Below are 18,684 nucleotides of genomic sequence, written 5' to 3'. Positions count from 1 at the left end.
AAATCTGCAGTTTGTTTGTCGGCACGTCTGCAAATCCGGGAATGTTGACATCTCGGTATGACAGCGGCGCATCCTGCTCGTGGACGGGGAGAAGCTAACAAGCTGATGCTAGCAGGCTGTGAGTCAGATCTAATTCAGCAGCCCCAGTGAAAAGTAAACCAACAACAGCCGCTACACACACACACACAGACACACACACACACAGAGGCGCTGCATTATCTTCCCATGTAGGTCAATTGGAGCATCTAACAGTGCTGCAACAACGCAGCTGAACGAGTGCAGGAGACGCAGACTTCCTCCTAAATTATTAAAGGTGAGGAAAACAAATCCCCGAGCTCGCTTTAATGAAAGTCGAAGGAAACTTCTGGGGAGAGTTCCCCCCGGGGTTCTTGCTGTCGGCTGCTCTTCAAACTCGCCGCAGCTCGCGCTCATTCCCCAAAATGCTCTGGAACCAACTGTCACTCACAATCAGCGCGCCCTAAAAACCTTGACGGAAAAGCTTCTGATGGCCGCGCCGCGCCGCCGCCGCCACCCCAAAACTCCATTCCTGCGGAGGGAGGGTTTGATGCATGTGTCCATTCAGCCAGTAATTATTTGAAGAGGGAAATGAAAGGAAGGCTTGATATCAGCCCCTTGTTTCACGCCGCCATTTATCAGCGACTCTTGTCTTGTTGACAGTGTTTGTCATTTAATCCATCAAATCAATTGCCCAGCGTTTTCTGGCAACCAACTCTTCAACATGTGCTGATTGCCGCAACTTGAAAGTGGGTCAAACTGACTTAGGTTTATATTTGTATCACATTACGACGTTGCTCGCGGCCAAAACGTACTTCTGTAAACACTCTCACGGCGTGATTTGTGGTGTTGTGTTGAAGTATTTCATCATGACTTATAAAATTCACTATTTCTATCAGTAGCTCTTCCATTTTCTTGGCCGAGTGGCTGATGATGAATTGATGTTTTCAGCACTGTGCTAGACTTTTTTAAATTATATTTGCACTTAAGTTTGTTAGCGTGATACTGTTGACTCACCCATAAATGAGTGATTTATGTGTATGCAGTTGAAAACATGAAGATGGATTCAAAATACAGCGAAATTATCGAAGGGAAAAAAAAAGTTATGTATAATATACATATAATATAATATATTATCATTTTTAGTTTCATTATTTGTCCTGTTTTGTTACATTAGCGTGCTAGCTTAGCATTTTTTTTTTTTATTTTTGAATGGAATTGAAGTCTGAATTAGCCCTTATAGTAGCCATGTTGACAAGAACAAGTAACTTTCGCCATCGTATGGTGTAACCATGTGGTGTCAACAATGGGCGCAGCTTGAAATGAACCTGAATAGTTCCCATGATGCACTGCAGCCCAGTCAACCAATCGCAGTGGTTGAGCGCTACGGTATGGGTTTTGATGGGCAAACTGGCCTCTTGCCACCAAGATGGACGCTTGTCACGTCAATCAATGAAATGACTCAGTTCAGTTGAGTGGCTGACTGGGCTGCGGAGCATCATGGGAACTGACACCGTAACTTCCTTTTCCACTTAGTTGTACTGAATATTTATAAAAGCAGATGCGTGTCATGGACATACTTTTGAAAATATGGCTCGCTCAGTCACAAAGCTTCCGACCCTGGTGTGACTGCACCACCAGGTAATATATGTTGACATCTGAGCATTCTTCTGAAAAATGGACGTGAGCAGCGTGTGAGGCGTTTGAATTAAAGATCTGGCCTTGAAACACCATCTTATCCCGGGCTGTAAAACCGTTCTTTCATTTGGCACATGATTGTCGTTTGGCTCTCCTCTGGGTGGTTTTTTGGGAACGTCCTCTCCATTTTAATAGGAGAGGGAGCAGTTAGACGCCCGGCTCCTCCCGAGTGCTTCCATGAACTTGCCCTCCAGTCATTTCTGCATGTGAGGTCTGACACGCTCATTTAACGCTCTGTTATTGCAAGAAGAGTCCGGATCGTCCTCTCACTAGATGTCGGACTTGGACCCCCATCACCCGCTGTGCGGTCGCTGACGTCACTTATCACCTGTGAGGGAAATGCTGGATCAGGATAATGGTCTGGACACAACAGTGACGGTGATATGAGATGACATCATCATGTCAAATAACAGTCCATCAATGCAGCACGTCGGCGTCCAACCATGTCTGGAGCCACTTTCTTGTACTGGCTGCATGGTAGGACCCTATACTTCACATTTCAAATTCCTCACTGACACCCAAGATCAAGAGGAAAGGTCAGATTTTCATCTCACATGAAGGTCGTGTTGACATGTGATCAACTCTGTGTAAACAACAGTCATGAAGTGTCTGATTTATGGGGCACTTTTTACACGCAGAAGGGCCAATCAACCAAGAACAACCAGAGACAGCAAATAAATCAGGAGTACTTATAGTTCATTATAGGACCTGTATGTTGAGGAGGGAACCACCTATCTGACTGTATTTTTCAGTTCTGCTGTGATATTCATCCATTTTTAATTCACACCGGGGTCGTGAGGAGAGCCGTCCGTGGCGTTCTTCATAGTCTCCCCAGCGTGTCTCAGGTCTCTGGGCGATACTCGTCCTCTGAGTGAGTTTTATTGGGGTACTGCTACCTGCACATGAGAGGAAAGATTTGGGGTCTGTGATGATGTCTGCGGTGCACCCTGATAATCTCAGCACAGTCCCACTGATCCAGAGACACCAATGTTCTCTGAATAAATGAAGTAATAACATGAAGTGATCACAGGTAAACACAACATGGAAGTTTGTTTTTGAACAGAAGTGAAAGTGAAAGTCGGGCAGAGCTGAGGGAAGGGACGTGTGTTACATGTTAGACAACAACAAACCCTTTTGCTAGCATTTATCTTGCTGGCTTCCTGACTGGCTCCGTTCCAAATCACAGTTCATGTCGGGAGCGGTCGCCTTTCCCGACACACACACACGAGGATTTTTCTTCTTGAATATTGACCAGGTTAATCATTGTCAGCCCCACTGTTATGGGAGTCGATTACTGGGAAATATTTGACCTGAACACACCTCAGGATTGTCTGATAAGGTCAGTCATTTACGGGAATTTCCTCTGTATAAAAACATAAGTGAAAAAAGTGAGTCATTTCGACCCACGTCTTACCCAGATCTGACTGGAATGACAGCTGTGAATAACAGAGAAGCGTCAGAACCTGATCAGTGTGGTGAGGCCAACTGTGTCCTGGAAGACCAAATCAATGGTGTGGCGCAGGAGCTGGAGCTTCCGCCTGTTGGCATGCGCTGTGTTTTATAAAGCGAGCGCAGTAAAAAAGCGGGGCTCCGCTTGGCTCTGACCTCTCCCTCTATTGTGTTAAAACCTCACTTCCTCCATCTCCGCTGCTGAATGCCAACATGTCTTGAAGCCAAGTGCCCAAGATCCCCCCCATATGTCTGCTCACACTCCTCTGCACTTTGCTCTATGGATTTCATACGTCCCTTCCTGCCATATGTGCTCTTCCTTCAGCGTTATTTGTGTGTGAAATTAAGCACCTTGCCGCCTCGCTTTCTAACCGGACTTTAAACGCCCGTTGTCTCGGGAAGCACAACGGAAGCAGAATTGATTGAGGAAGAAGTGCGAGGCCATATTTGACTCATCCGTCGCTGCCGAGCTCCACCACATCATGTCGGCGCGCTCATTAGTAATATGTCGACTCACGGCTTTGCACGCAAGGACTCCACTTTCTCTCTCCTCCGTGGCTTGATCAGCGTCTCCCAGCCCGGGCTCTCTCTCTCCCCCGCCTGCCTTCACCCTCCTTCTGGCGGCTTGGCAGTTCTGAGGTAGTTGCTGTCTGCATAGCTAAGGGAAATGTCAGCGGTGCACACAGAAAAATGGGTCAGAACATTAGAACGCTCCCTGCACATGCTCAGTGGTTGACACACAGCGTTGGGGCGGTGTTTGCCGAGTGAATCAGATCAGTGTGTCCTCTCATATCCTCTGCCATGCGTGAATGTTCCCACTTCTCACCCCTGTCTTCGCTCATCAATTATTGACGACGCACAACATCCCGCCGATTCTCCGCCGCTGCAATCAGCTCGCCGCGTGACGGCTGTGCGCGCCGGAAGACGAGATCGATCTGTTAATGGTGTGATTTAGGAAGCGGACACAGGCGTTGCCAGAGGTTGATGTCATTCCTTTCCTTTCCACCCTTTTGTCTTGAGCTCCATCTCCAGTTCCACACCCTCGTCTCTGTTTTCTGGCCGAGGTCGTTGCTATTGAAGATAAGGAGGTCGGAGTTGTAAACTGAAACAACTCAAAATTGCACTGGACTAGAACCCACAGTTCGGCTTTGAGATCGCGAGATAACAAGACCCGTATAGTCAGCTGAGATCCTAGTTAAGAGCAGGCAACAAACCTAGTTCCAGTGGCGCTCCTTGTCTTCTCCAGCGCACCTTCACTTCCTCCATTCACATGATCCGCCGGGACTCTTCACTGAGTCACGTCTAAAATAGAGGTGATGTTTCCAAGCGGCGCTAATCATCATGCAACTCACCATATGGAACTGTAATGATGCAAGTGTGCATTGCTAAGCTAAGGCTCCTAAGCTCAGTCATTACTGAGACACCGGGAGCGGCAGCAGTCATCCCTCATCACTGATGCATGTAACTTCTGTCCACAATCACACATGGGACGCATGGTCTCACTTTCTTAAAAATGAGGGGAAAAATAGTTTCAATTAAGTTGTAACCTTATATATTTTCATGAAAAGCACCAAAAACCTCATCTTCATTCAATTCAATTTCTTCATCTGAAACGGATGCTGCTTGTCTAAGGTTTTTTTTTAGGTCAGACTCCACAAACACAGGGGGTTTAAACTCACAATCTAGCATGGGAATGTCTCCCTGCATATTTTCCTTGGCATGGGAATGACCTTGGAGGTCCGCCTACCATGGGCAGGATGAGGGATTGATGCTCTTTATTCCAGGATGGAAATGTGTTGGTTTTATAGGTGTTCCTTCCTCACCGTCTGTCATGAATCAATCCATCAATCTATTAACAAGTCAGAGCGGATTAGAAGAACAAGACTCGCCAGCAGGGACTTGCATGTAAACCGCCTCGCCACACGCCCTCCTCCCTGTCAGGCAACCCGCGCGCCTTCAAGTGAGCGGATGCCGGTGGAGGAGCCGCATCTGATAGCTGGCAGCAGAACCCCCCCCCGGCTGGCCGGCCGGCCGGCTCAGGCTAATGGTTTATAACTGCCCTCCGTCTGCCTCGTAAAACGCCAAGGACCCACCACTCTGAAGCGCACAAAGACTTCAAAGTGTGTGCAGGAATCACAAGAGTCGGAGAGATAAACTATCTGTTTCCTTTGCACTCCCCTCAGAGCTGACGGGGCCCCTCCTGTTCTCTCCTCCGCACAAGTGTGTGCCTCTTTTCAGCCGAGCTAAAGCCGGAGCAATAAATAAGACATATTATAGCCTTTTAACGTGATGAATAATGTAGAACAATAAAAAGTTAATATATAACTACTTTACCCTCATTCTGCCTCGCCTAAGTGTATTGTATAAGTATAGTCTAGGTGTCGTGAGTGTGTGTGTGTGTGTGTGCGCGTCTCGCACTCATGACTGCGTCAGTGTTGGAAACGCTTGTCTGAGTGTTTGCTGAAGGAGCCGCTGATGTCGACGTGAGCTCATTTTTACGACAGGACAGGGATACAGCTGTGTCTCACCGCCGTGTCCTTCCTCTTTCTGAGCCTTCATCTACCCATCCAAGATGCTTTCAGCACATGCAAAGATAACCTTGTCTCCGAGTGAAAAGATGCGATAACAACAACCACAACAGCGCACCAAAAAAAAAGAACATCCTTGCTGGAGATCAAGTCATTGTGATTCGGCACGAGCGCGCTCTCCAAGGCTGACTCACTTTGTGTCTTTTGTTGTCCTCCACAGTGCCCAATGCAGCCAATCCGGTGCCGGATGAAGACAACACCATCCCTGAAGTCACTCAAAGTCCTCCTGACCCGGGTCAAATTGGCCCAGTGATACCGGGGAACTCTGGTGAGTCACTTCAAAGGATGCCCTTTCTGGTTGAAAAGCAAATCTATCAGCAAAATAAACGTCAAGAAAGGGATGAATATTCACAGCCCGCGGCGCTCCTCTGATAATTAGTCACGTTTAGCTTGAAAAGAACCAAATAAAAGTCATAGTTGCGCTAAGTGTGTCTTATTTTTGGCTGCTCCGGGCCATCCTTTGGTTTGTGAGTCTGGGGCGTCAGTGAGTCACTGTGGATACAATAATGGTCGCTTCCAGGCAGAGCGTCGCGGGACCCGGCCCAGCAAAGTATCACCCCTCGCCAAGGCTTGTATTGACTTACTCATGAATTTTATGAACCGGGAGCTCGGGAACGCCGTCACATCAGCAGAAGTCAAATGGGACGGCACTCCGTTTGAGAAGCTGCCGACAAGTTTGAGAGAAATATCGTCGTACAAGCCAGGATTTTCAATTGAGCTTGAGGCTTGGGCCCAACTTTGTTGGTGTGTAGTTTGTATCTGCTTCCCTGTGTGTGAGTGGGATGGCTCCAGGCACTCTGGTTTCCTCTCACAGCCTAAAAACCTTGGGTTAATTGATGACTCAAGTAGGCGAGGGTTTCCTCCTTCTACTGTAGAAGGGACTTTAGCGCCCCCTGTCTGATCACATTGTGGCGTAAATTTGCTATTTCACAATTTTTAATTTAACGTGAAATACATTTAGAAGAAGTGAAGAACAGCTCAGTTTTCACTCAGCAATCGCACCTGAGATCAGGGAACAGAGGTCACCATGAGCTAAACTAGATATTTGTATGTGTAGCAGCAGCATAATAGCCTGTTATGAATCATTGTAAAGCTGTGATCAGTGTCTTTGGAAGGCTTTCCTACGTTGGTGACCAAACGTTCTCTCCAAACAACAACATCGTGACTCATCATTAACAGTGGTGCAGCAAGTGATTAGTTTATTGATGGTGAATGTGTGTCCCTTGGTTTAAATCGCTCTCCTACTGCTGCAGTTGGAAGTAATGGTACAATACGAAAAGTTATTCGGAACCGTAGCAAACCCTCCTTACTTTCTTCTTCTGCTACTTTACACAGGTGACGAAGACCGCTGCTCGAAAACCCGGCTAAATGTATGAATATTTTCCTCCCTTGACAGCCGTCTTTCGCGTGTCGCAGCCCAAAAATACGAGGTGTATACCAGTCTCCTGTCCCAATTACTTATTCAAGCACAAATGTTGCTCCCAGAGACATTTGATTTATTTTTAAAAACTCATTAGACTTGCAGATGGACAGAGGATTGGTGTGAGCCTCCTTGTTTGCTCTTTTCACCGACACCTTTCCACTCAAGAGGCTATTTTGGCTACCTTTTTACTTTTCACCTGACACTCAGGTTTTCCACTTACTGTGCAAAACTTGCGGCCAACCGTGTTCGCGCTTCGACCCGTCTGAGAAACCGCGGCCGGGAACAATTGATTGAGTTAGCGGTGGATTTAATGGATCTTAGATCTGCGACTCGCGCCAGACTTTGCAACTCTTCAACTTTTTTTAAACAAAAGGGAAGGATACATGGAGCACATGCTCAAGCGGGAACAGTGGCAGCTCAAAAACACAAAGGTATTTGAGTCTTTATTTATGAACTCTCAGTATAGCGCACCTAAAGTATCAATTCAGGATTGCACCATCGAGTATGATGATATTTGAGTGTATCGATACTCCCTCACATGTCACGTACTGGAGTCAGGGACCCGCAGCAGGCGGCTGCTTCTCTTCATTGAAACAAAGAGACCAGAAGACTGTGCTGGATGGAACTCCGTGACCTGGCTGCAGACCAGACAGGCCCCTATAAATGAATGAATGATTCAATAGCTCTCTCTGTCCACCCTCGCCTGATGACTTGTTGAGGAGTAATGGACGTCTGGACGAAGGACAGATATTCCAGGAATGAAACTTCCCGACAGTTTCTCTCGGATCCGGCCAAGCTTTAAAATGTTCAAAAATTCCGCCCGACTCTGATTTCACAGATAGGCTGGGAATCGGTAGCCTCCCGTGATGTCATTTGCCAGCGATAACGGCGGCCCAACAAGCGGTTCGGAGCGAGGCGGCTAGCCGGGCGCGGAGACGCAGTCATTAGTGGGGATGACAGTCTCTGGAGATGTAATGTGTTTGTGTCCGTGTCAGCGGGAGGTGAGGCGGGTCAGGGACAGTAAAGAGGTGCTAGTGCTGTGTGAGTGGAGCAGCCAGTCGGTGGCGGGGGGGTCGGTCTCTGGCAGCAGCTGCGTGCATACATGGAAAACAGATTTGCTTCTCCTCGGATTTCAGTCACCAGAGCAGCCAGTCCTGCCGCAGCAGCCCACTCCCCCTGTCCCGAGCCCCTCAGACAAGAAAGCAGAATCAGATGTGCCCGCCTCCTTTTTTTTTTTCTTCATATCTCCGCCGTACAACTGCGCGGCCTTGACATGGCGTACAACTTTCCCCGCTTGGCTCTTATCACGACGTGGATCTCGGCCGCGCTGACTGACAACCGCAGATTTCATTCCCATTCATCCCTCTTTTTTCATGATTGAGTTAATCCAATTAGATTACATCGATGGTGTAGCGCAAACAGCAGAGAGGGATATGATCACAGTCAATTTATGGAGAATTACCGCCGCACAGACAGCAGCCCGACTCCTTACCAGTCAGATGAGGTTCAGATCAGCCGTCTGGACGTCTGGTCGGCTCCTCTGCCGTCACCGACAGCGGGGGAACAGTGGCGAAAGTCACTTAAACGGATGAAGTAGATGTCAACATCAATTCCCAGACAGAGATAACAAAGAATTTCTATTTTTTGGGAGGGAAAAAGTCAACTCAGTGCGGCAGCACAATCAACTTTCTGGAAGGCATTTCACGCCAGTCAGTTCTACGTCTTCATCTGTGAGACCAATTTAAATACGAGCCAAAGATGCAAGCGTGATCCTGTGTTCGTGTCAGACAGAGACAATGTGCTGACAATGGCAAAGGAAATGAAATAGGCGGGACAGTCACAGTGGTGAATACAATTAGAAAGGTATTTGAAATCTCCAGCCCTTCCATTTGATTGGTTCGGATCAGGGATATTCAATTACGCTTCCAGCTGAGACAGATTTGGAAGGCAGACCGGGCCGAGATCTGCTTGGAGTCGCCGCATTTCAAAAGGAAATAAAGAAGCTTCGATAGGAAGCTGAAGTCAAGGAGCGGGTTGCTTTGCTCGTGAGGAGACGGCCATGTGTCTTTGACCCCTGCAGGCGGCTCCTGAGCAGGAGCCTCATGTGTGAAATGGACGTGTTGCTCCTTTGTCAAAGTTCAGACAACACTTCCACTGGAGCCAAATCTATTCAACAAGTAAAGCTAAAAACAGAATGCATCTTCTCATTTTGCCCCACAGTGTATTCATGGTGAATTCAGGGCGCGTGGGCTCGAGTCAGTCACAGTATAGGAATTTCCTACTTCCAATAAATATTTTTCTCCGAACTGGGCAAACGGCTCGGAAAACAACATAGATGCCAGCGGGGTTGCGCCGGGTGCCCTGCACGCACGGCTCCGGCCCCAGAAACATCTTGACAAGTCTGTATCCCGGGGGGAGATTTTAAAGTATCCGTTTATGTTTGAGAGGTTGCGTGTCGACTAAAGGCCAAACGCTTTAAACGCAGCACCTTTTTATGGGTCTCAGTGTTCGTGTAGACCGGGCCTAGGAGCTGACCTATAGCGGGCGGCTTTATCGTAAAGATTTTGTAAGAGCCAGGTGTGAACGCTGCTGAGGGCTGAATATCGAGACCACTGATGGTTCTAATGATCCTCCCCCCACCCTCCGCTTTGCTTCCCAGACACCATGAACCAGGACCAGTCTGGCTCCTCAGATGGCATCCTGAGCTCCAAGGCCGCCGTGTTCTCCATCATCGGCGCCGGCTGCGTCATCTTCCTCCTGCTCATCCTCCTCCTCGTCATTCTGCTCATCAAGATGCGCAAGCGCTCCAGGAAAAATGCCCACTCGCAGCCCCGCCCCTCGGCGCTGTCACTCAGCACCCTGTCCAATCCCAAGATGCCCGGGGGCACGGCAGGCACGGAGCCCAGTGACATCATCATTCCCCTGCGGACAGAGAACAACTACTGCCCTCACTATGAGAAGGTGAGCGGCGACTATGGCCACCCGGTCTACATAGTCCAGGAGATGCCGCCGCAGAGTCCGGCCAACATCTACTACAAAGTCTGAGCCTCTGCACAGCCGGCCGCCGGAAAGAACCCGAGGGGGCGCTTGATTTCTGTTCCTGGAAAGACCACTTTCCTTTTGCATTTTGAGGGACTTGCTGTCTTCAAGCCCGTGTTACTTCTACCACCTGCTGCACAAATCTGGAGAGTCCCCAGTGACCAGCAGGCTTTTCAAGTTGACTGACGGAGAAAAAATGTTTGTTGGGGTTGTCTGACAATCCCCCCCTGCCCCCGCCTCCCCCTCACCTGCTGTGCACCTCCAGAAGATGGAGCCCAACCCAAAAAGACTCCCCGGTTTGCTCTCAGAACTGAACCCCAGTTGGGCACGCCCGCCAGGTCGACAGCTGCCAGTCAGCCTGTGTGCAAGCGTAAAATATATGTGTGTGTGTGAGTGTGTGTGTGATAGCGTCAGGGCTCCACGCTGGGCCAGGAAACTCTCCAGATAGCTCAGGTATCAGACACAGTGAGTGAAAAATGTTCCTCTCCCTTTTGCACCTCTGATGTTTGCCTTACTATTTTTGATGGAGGACCCTGATTCAGTTCACAAAGCAGTTGTATTTTGTTAGACTTTTCCTACAAGTGCACAATGTATAGAGTCCTATGGAATATCATCACCACCACCCCATGTCACCCATCGCCTTCATCTTTTCCCACCTGACTGTACCTTGACCTGGACTGTGGATGTCAAGGTGTGTGTGTGTGTGTGTTTGTCGCTGTGTGTTTCCCAGAATACTCCCTCTGTTCACCTGGTCTGATACGAGCTTGGCCATTACTCTGCTATTTATGACCTACTTATCTGTATTAAGGGTGTGTCGTGTGTGTGTGTGTGTGTGTGTGTTGGGGCACGTCCAGGAGCGGGGCAGACTTTTCGGCTTTGGGTCTGAACGCTGGCTCACTGTAGCAGAATCCACTGCAAGACGGCGGTTCAGGCAGTCCAAGGTCTTCACCAAACCCCTCCCAGGGCTCCCGCTGGCACCGACTGAAGATTTTTATTGTGTCTCCCGAGCTCTTTGGGAGACGGTGTTGAAGACAGCAGGCAGTTTCTCTTCCACTTTCTAGTGCTACGGTGGCGGCTTCAAACGTGATTGGCTGGCCTACATAGGTAGATGCCCTATATATAAGTTGGACGAGCATTAGGTCTTTTTTTTTCCTTCCTCTTCAGAAGCCAATTGGCCGCCATCTGTAGATGAGTCAGAGTCAGTGGTGTGGCCAGCGTGTGACTAATCTGAGCGCCATCTCCGTGCCCACACTCACCAACTGGGTAAGAGAGACGGCGGAGTTGAAGACGGGGAGGTTGGGAGAGGCAGGTAGCACTCATTCATTCTCCTTTTTTTTATGTTGTCTTGCCCGTTGTGCTGTGAATCAAAATGTGGCGCACAGAAAAAAACCTTTCTGTTTTCACACGACCCGCGGCAGCAGGCAGACGCCGGCGGTGTCTCAGTTAGAGCCTTTTCAAGAGGTGGGAATGGTTCCCCGGAATTTTGAGGATGGATGCTCCCAACTGTGGGGCGCACAGTTAATAATGTTGGAGAGGAGGACGTGAGGACGTGAGGACGTGGACTCACTCACACACACACACACACACACACACGCACACACCTGGATCTCGAGTCACTCACCACGCAGAGACACCCATCATCCGCTGCCACTTACCATCACCATCCGCGGAGACACTGCTGAGTTAAAAGGCAACGCTGCTCCAGACTCGTGGAAGACTCTTGTGCGTGTCGTTAACCTCCGAGTTAACAACCTGAACAGCTGCTGGTGCTTTTTTTTCTTTCTGTGGTCCTGTGTTTTAACTCAGCATGCAGCCCTCTGTGGAACACATCTCCATCAAATGTTTTCGTTTCGGATGGATTCGCATCCGTTCACCTCTACCAGCCAAGGGAGTCGTTTCCAAATGACCACGAAACCCATTGCTCATTTTCATTCATTTCAGTGACCACTTCATGTTATTCAAATTTTTCGCAGGAGTTAAAAAAAAAGAGGCGATAAGAAAGTCATGTAAATATATGGATAGAGCTCAATTTAAGATGTAATTTCACCTGAACACTGCTCATATGAAAAATTAAAGATTAGATTTTTGTAATGGAGGATGTTTGTAAATAGCTGTCTTTTTAAAAAAAATGTGTGTTTTGTATGAATCCTTTCTTTGTCTCTGCAATATGTTTTTGTTTTATTTTCTCTTAGAGTCAAACTAAATATTGCAATGGACACTCAAGCTGTCGTTTAATTTCTTCTTGCAGTGTCCAGTATTGTCAAGAAACGTCTTTGTTACCACGTGTTTTCAGAGCGAGAGAGTTGCTAACATCGACATTCAAGGCATTTTGGTCAAATCTGTTGCCGTTTCGGGGAATTGAAAGGATGAACGATACTGTTGGAGACAGCACTTAACTGCGAATGAAGCCCGTGTTCTTCCACCGCCTTTGAGTGACCTACACTTTCCGCTTCAGGATGTATCGGAACAACATGTCGGTCTAGAAAAGGAATCTTTTCTCAGTTTTAATACGGCGGGGGGAGGAATCAAGACACAAAAGGAGCCATGTTTGTGAGTGTGACCGCTCTGAGCTCGCCAATAAATCATCCGCTTTACTCCACTCATTATCTCCCAGGCGGTCTTTTGTTTTAAAGTTGCTCCCCCCGCCCCCCTCCCAGCCCCCCGCCTTCCTCCGTCGTCATCCCTCCTCTCCTAATTTAGCACAAGGATGTCAGTCGTCCATGAGACGAGCTTCACTGTAGGTTTATTTCCGCTAATGTTCAAAGCCACAGTATTATCTTTCAATGTGCATGTGTACGCGAAACCTGTTGAATTTGTTTCCCTTTGTTTGAATCATAAATGTCGAGAATTGTTTTCTTTATTTTATTTTAGGATTTTTTTTTTTTCTGCCATTCACTTTTTTTTCTTCGCCGCTTCTCAGCGTAACCTATTGGCACCAGCTACAATGGAAATAACGTTCCACCAGTTTGGAAACTACCGCATATTGATAAATAAAATTTTTCCCATGGAACTTGGTCTCTCCGGCTGTTTTCTTTGGTTCAAATCTTCAAAAAAGGCATTGAGAAAGAAGTTCCTGGAAATGAACGGGAAGTCTCCCGTTGTCTTCCCGGCCGACACATCCTCATTCCCATGGCGTCATATATTGACGTCTTTTGCATTGACGAAAAAGGCAGCCCGTCTGGAACGCTACGAAATGAAACCCTTCTTTGGGTCCAATGAAACACCTATGTGTAACATCCAACGCAGAAGGCTGTCTTTTTTGTCAGTGTAGGACGCAGAAGTCCACTTTCCTACCATCAACATATTACGCCATGGGTGTGAGGATGGTTTGTCCGGGAAATCTGAGAGTTGAGTTCCAAGATGGCGAGGTGGAAATTTACCAAAACCTAGAAGCAGCTCACGAGGTCCACGGGCACATGAACTAGAGTGAGGAGGAAAGACTGAGAGTTACACAGTCAGAAACCTTCTGAAGACAAGTCTGGGACAAAGCATGTGCCGTGTAATAACATGGTCGAAAAGATGAACGATTCACTCACACTCTTGACGTGGTCAGCAAGTGTGCTTTTATTGTATCTAATGATCTTCAGTTTCACTACTGGGCTGTGAAAATCAACATAGTCTTCATAAACATCTCTGGTGAAAAGAAACTACAAAAAAAGGGGCAGAAAGGATAAGAAGTGTTGTTCTCTCTGCTCCTTTTCGATCCCTCAAACCAAGTTGAGATGAAAGAGTTGCTGTTTGTTTGATGTGGGATGGAAATAAACTTCTACTACCACTTTTGGAATCAAAACACGGTAGATGGGAAATTGTACGGAGGCTGAAACTGAGGAACTAGGAACTTCCGTGCAGCTGCAGTTGATATCCAAGGTGTCCATAAATGTTGTGTTGCATAGGCCACAGTCCAGAAGCCCTGGTGTCTGGATGCTGATCCTTGAGGGCTGAATGGGGCAGGTTTTTGTTCCAACCTCTCAAGCCCACATAGTTCAGTGCGTATGCCACAACAACAACACCAGACCGAGCTACTGATGACAGTCTTCACACACCTACTTGGTGATGCTAAGTGTGTTTGTGTGACTGGTTGGAATAAAACCCTGCACCAACCAGCGCTTTGAGGATCCACTTCAAAACCTCCTCCAGGGAGGCTACCAAAGAGAGAACAGTGGTGGCTGGAAAATCAGGAGAAGGACTGTTGTTCATGTTCCCAGCGTTGGGCCTGAGACGCTGGAATACCAGTGACGTGTTACCTCAGTCTGACCTCATGTGTCCTCACTACTCATTGACTAAAGCAGCAAGAGCTGAGAAGAGGAAAGTGACTGGTGAATCTGGAACTTCACTTCATTCGCCACCTGTTCCTGAAGACGGTGCACCAATCCATCTTCTGATCTCATACTTCCTTCGCTAGCAACGATATTTTAGGAATTAAAAGGTTTTCCGACGTAAATAATACTAGAACACAAATGTGGCCAGAGAAAACAATGGTGTGTACCCCCTCCAGTCTTTCAGTGTGCCGCCTTTTCTATGACGATTACTTCTTGCATTCACCAGGGCATTGTTTTAATATGTTTCTGCACATCACTGGTTTTATTTCCAGCGTCTTCAGCCAAGACCTTATATCGACGATGGCCGATTCCCAAAGCCTTCTCCCACAGGCTCTCAATGGGTTCATGGTTTGGACACAGAGGTGGCCATTCATGGGTGAAAATGATGCCCCCCGCTCCTTTACTCTGGGAGCCCGATGGATCCTGGCATCGGAAGGAAAGAAAAATCCATTGATCCACTGGATTCGGGGTGAGCTCACTCTTTGGCCACATAATGCAGCCGCACCCTAACCCAACAGGACTGCCGTGCCTACTTGCTTAGGTAAACTCCAGGGCCAACTTTTTTTTTTCTGGCCCCGACGGTGTGTATTTATAACACGACTTTGCTAAATATTTAATCAATCTTCACAGCAGCTTCTTGCAGGTGTCCGTGCGGGACTCGATAAAAGCCTGACTGAAACCCACTTAAAAATAACACCTAGGTTTCTTTGAAGAAGCAGCAAAAAAAACCTGGTTTTAGTTGCACAGCTAGTTGGTTGTTGACGCATGTGTGTGACTAGTTGTATCTCACGGAACTCAGTGGGTTTTTCAGACACTACAACGCTGATGTTGTAGTCTTCTTTAATGAAAGGTATCGGCTTGCCAGCCGCCTCTCACAGCACTGCTGAAGAATCCAAGGAAATCTGTAAACAAACAAGAAGGGGTTAAGTAACTGACCTTTAAAAATGGGTTTTCTGCCACAGCGGGAAGATTTGCCAAGAAATTAAATGCTGTGTTGTTGTGGCTTATGGGCTCTGTTCTATTCTATGTACAGCTCATGCAATGTTCGTTTTCTCAGATATGAACGACTCGGCATGCAGTTTGTTTAAGGATGGAAAAGTTCTGCAAATATTGGAGCAACCCTTGGTCATGTTGAGTTCAGTTGCCTCAATATTCCCGTGCAACCACAAGCTGCACACATGCCCTGGGGAGCGACCTCAAAGCTGGCATGATCCTCAGCACGTTTCAGCTTTTAACAAAAAGAGCTAATTCAATATTGACTCTTGTCTGGCTTCTGCTTGAGCCCTTGCGGTGTCTTCACTAATTTCAGGATGTTTCGTTATGAAGGAGAGCAAGTGCGAAGCCGTACGTGGCTCTGCTGAGCACCATAAATTCACTTTTACAGTCTGGAATAGAACTGCATTTGCGTATTCATTCTGAGGCTGCACTGTGCATTAGTTGAGCTCATCCCCGGGGACTTGAGAAATACGCCGTGATCCCGCATCCGTATTATTACCTTTATTTCCTCTTTTCCATGGTGAATTATTTGTTCTAACTTGCCAGTTCCGTTGATCCCCACCTCTTGCCAAAGACTATTTACTCTGTTTGGAGATAAGGCAGGGTGCAGACTGCGGCGTACCAATGAAGTACTATGCACATAGTTTTTTGACTGGAGAGAGTACGGTGTGACCTGGCTGCAAGCACGCTTGAGCAGCAACTTCAAAGGTTTGCAAAATAATTTGTTTATCATGAGTATATTAAAACACAGTGCCTTGGTGAAATGTTTTCATCGCAGCCATTAGCTCTGCAACTCTTCCTCCTAGCTTAATGCTTGATTTTCACTACGTCCACATCCTCACTGCCATGGCGTAACATATTGACGTTATGTATAGGTTTGTGTCGTATCCTTACATGTTGACGCTTTCAATTGAAGCACACGTTCGGCCTGCCGCGGCATATTTTGACAGCGAAAGAAAGACAGAGGCTGGGGTTAGGTGAGCCATGGGATGGCACTCCTGTCCCTTTACTTTAAGAGTTTCAAATATAGCAAGTGACAGACAACGTAAGTCAGTGAAGAGAGCTTCCGAGCCATCAATCAAAGGGTTTAGCGCACGACGTGAAAAGTCTTCACAAAGTCCCAAATAGAAATGAGCGCTCAAAACTATCGAGTCCAGAACTATGATCTGATCTCAGTGCAAATTGGCTCAACAAAACATATCTCCACATTCTCCACAGAGACCAAAACAGGGCATGTAAATGAAGAGTTGGCAACACAGCGGGGAACAGAAGAGCCATAGAGCGGTGGAAAGGGATCACACACAAAAACAGCTACCCATCAGGTAGCATCTCACAAAAACTCACGCACACTTCCTACAGTTACGACCCCAGCTTCCACCGACATCATATATAATAATGTACAATATAATATCAGACAGGAGTGCTGACAGCAGTTTCTTTGACTTTCCTCATTTTTACATGCAGTTCAAGAACATACGCAAATATGCCTGTTGTTGTGACCGTTACATTCTGTTTACATTTGCGCTACATAAGTCTGTTTTGCGATTTGGCGATACAAACGCTCCCCTGACCCAGCATCTGGTGGGGTGTGAGTCAATGTCATCGGGAAGGAGGGAATGAGACGAACAGCTCAATAGTTTCATGCTCTGACGTTGAAATCATTTCACACAGGAAACAAGACGTGGACACAAACATGATCACAAACCTATGGTGAGGAGCAGAGGTGGGCTCGGTCTGCAGTCCTGACCTCACCACATCACCTGCAGCAGCCTAGACAAACATGACAAATGAAAGGGTGCGGATGAAAGAAGGAGGATACTGAAGTTATGCTGAGGAGGAAGAGTTCAATAGCAGACAAGAAAATGCGACACGCACTTCCTGTTTCTATCCTTTAGGTCTACGCTTCTTTCACAAGGGTGTCTGAGGCTGCTTTTTTGGAGCTGCTAGTTTGTCACCGGCCCAATCTCCGTATTAAATCAGCACGAATGAGGAATAGCGGCCCACGGAGGCGGGGATTTTCCGTATCTCTGCTGACACTGTCTGCTGGATAAACGCTCGCTGAAGACTCTTTCACCTGCCTGTGTGAGGCGGTGGCCAGCTCCGCACCTCGTGGTATTCTCTCCCCACACACACATGCTGACAACAGTACAGTACAGCGAACGCCATGGGCAAGAACAGTGCTGGCGTGAAACCACTTTTAGCTCTGGCCAAGAGGCAGCTAATTCAATATTTACTCTTGTCTGCTTTCTTGCGGAGTCACGCTTGTCTTGTCTTACCCCCGTTTTCGGAAGCGTTATTGTAAAGGACAGGGACTGAAAGCGTAACCATGTGCATGTTTCGCAAATGACTAACATGCTCCCAAAAAGAGAAACAAATACTTGCAGGGAGGTTTCAGGTCAAACGCCAAGCGATCGGGGGGGAAATCTGTTTTTAATCTGCCTTCGATGAAAATGTTCTTAAGCTCTTATTTTGAGGCATAAGGCTTGCTGCCTCACCAAATGTGGGCAGAAGATTATTTTCTCATCTCAGCGAGCTTCCAAGTTCATGGCGTGAGCCGCCCACGCTTCCTCAGATCCCCGAAACCCCCTCACCTCGGGGGTCATGGCTGCACAGATGGGTCTGTTCTGATACATTAGTCAGATTGAAATCACAAGCTGCCGTCATATATTCATATTCGGGGAGGGACGTGGACACGCCTTTTTGCATAGTAACTAATATCCACATCAACCCGCTCTGCCCCGTGTCCTCCAGAATTACATTTCTCCATACATGACTAAGCCCGATTGGCTGCACTCGGCATTTCCCTGGCGTTTGTCTGGAATTACAGCCTGCACTCAGCCGTCAGATGACTAAACTCTCCTCGTCCTTGGTGAAAGCAGAGATGGCATGAAATGTTGTTAAAGTGATTGGGCATTTTCTCCGACAAACATCAGCGGCTCTTCGTGTGGCCCGCTGATGTGATCCCAACGGGCGAGTCGGGGGGGCGGGAAAGTCTCTCACCAGCACTGGCGCCCCACCCGCAGTGATCCTCCGCACGCCCCGGGGCAGGTTTCCTGGCTCGGCACCGAGACGCCCCCGTAGATCCACATGACTGTGGCTTTATTAAAACCTTCCCCCCACTGAGCTCCTGTGCGTGTCTGTGTGAGAGACTGGATGT

At 47.7% G+C, this 18,684-nt stretch overlaps 1 protein-coding gene across 1 annotated transcript in view; it reads left to right on the top strand.

The window, feature by feature from the left end:
- The window catches only part of efnb1 (ephrin-B1), a 76,759-nt gene extending 63,509 nt beyond the window's left edge, over positions 1-13,250 (top strand). The window contains exons 4-5 of the mRNA XM_053879734.1: positions 5,911-6,018; positions 9,833-13,250. Of these exons, the coding sequence (XP_053735709.1) occupies positions 5,911-6,018; positions 9,833-10,218 (494 nt within the window). The 3' untranslated portion in view covers positions 10,219-13,250. The remainder of the gene's footprint in view (positions 1-5,910; positions 6,019-9,832) is intronic.
- Positions 13,251-18,684: the final 5,434 nt, after the last annotated feature.

This window comes from Synchiropus splendidus, chromosome 11 (genome assembly GCF_027744825.2).
Source record: "Synchiropus splendidus isolate RoL2022-P1 chromosome 11, RoL_Sspl_1.0, whole genome shotgun sequence".
In the NCBI taxonomy this organism is placed as follows: Eukaryota; Metazoa; Chordata; class Actinopteri; order Syngnathiformes; family Callionymidae; genus Synchiropus; species Synchiropus splendidus.
The sequence above is the reverse complement of the archived record's forward strand: the minus strand, read 5'-3'. Positions and strand labels throughout refer to the sequence as shown.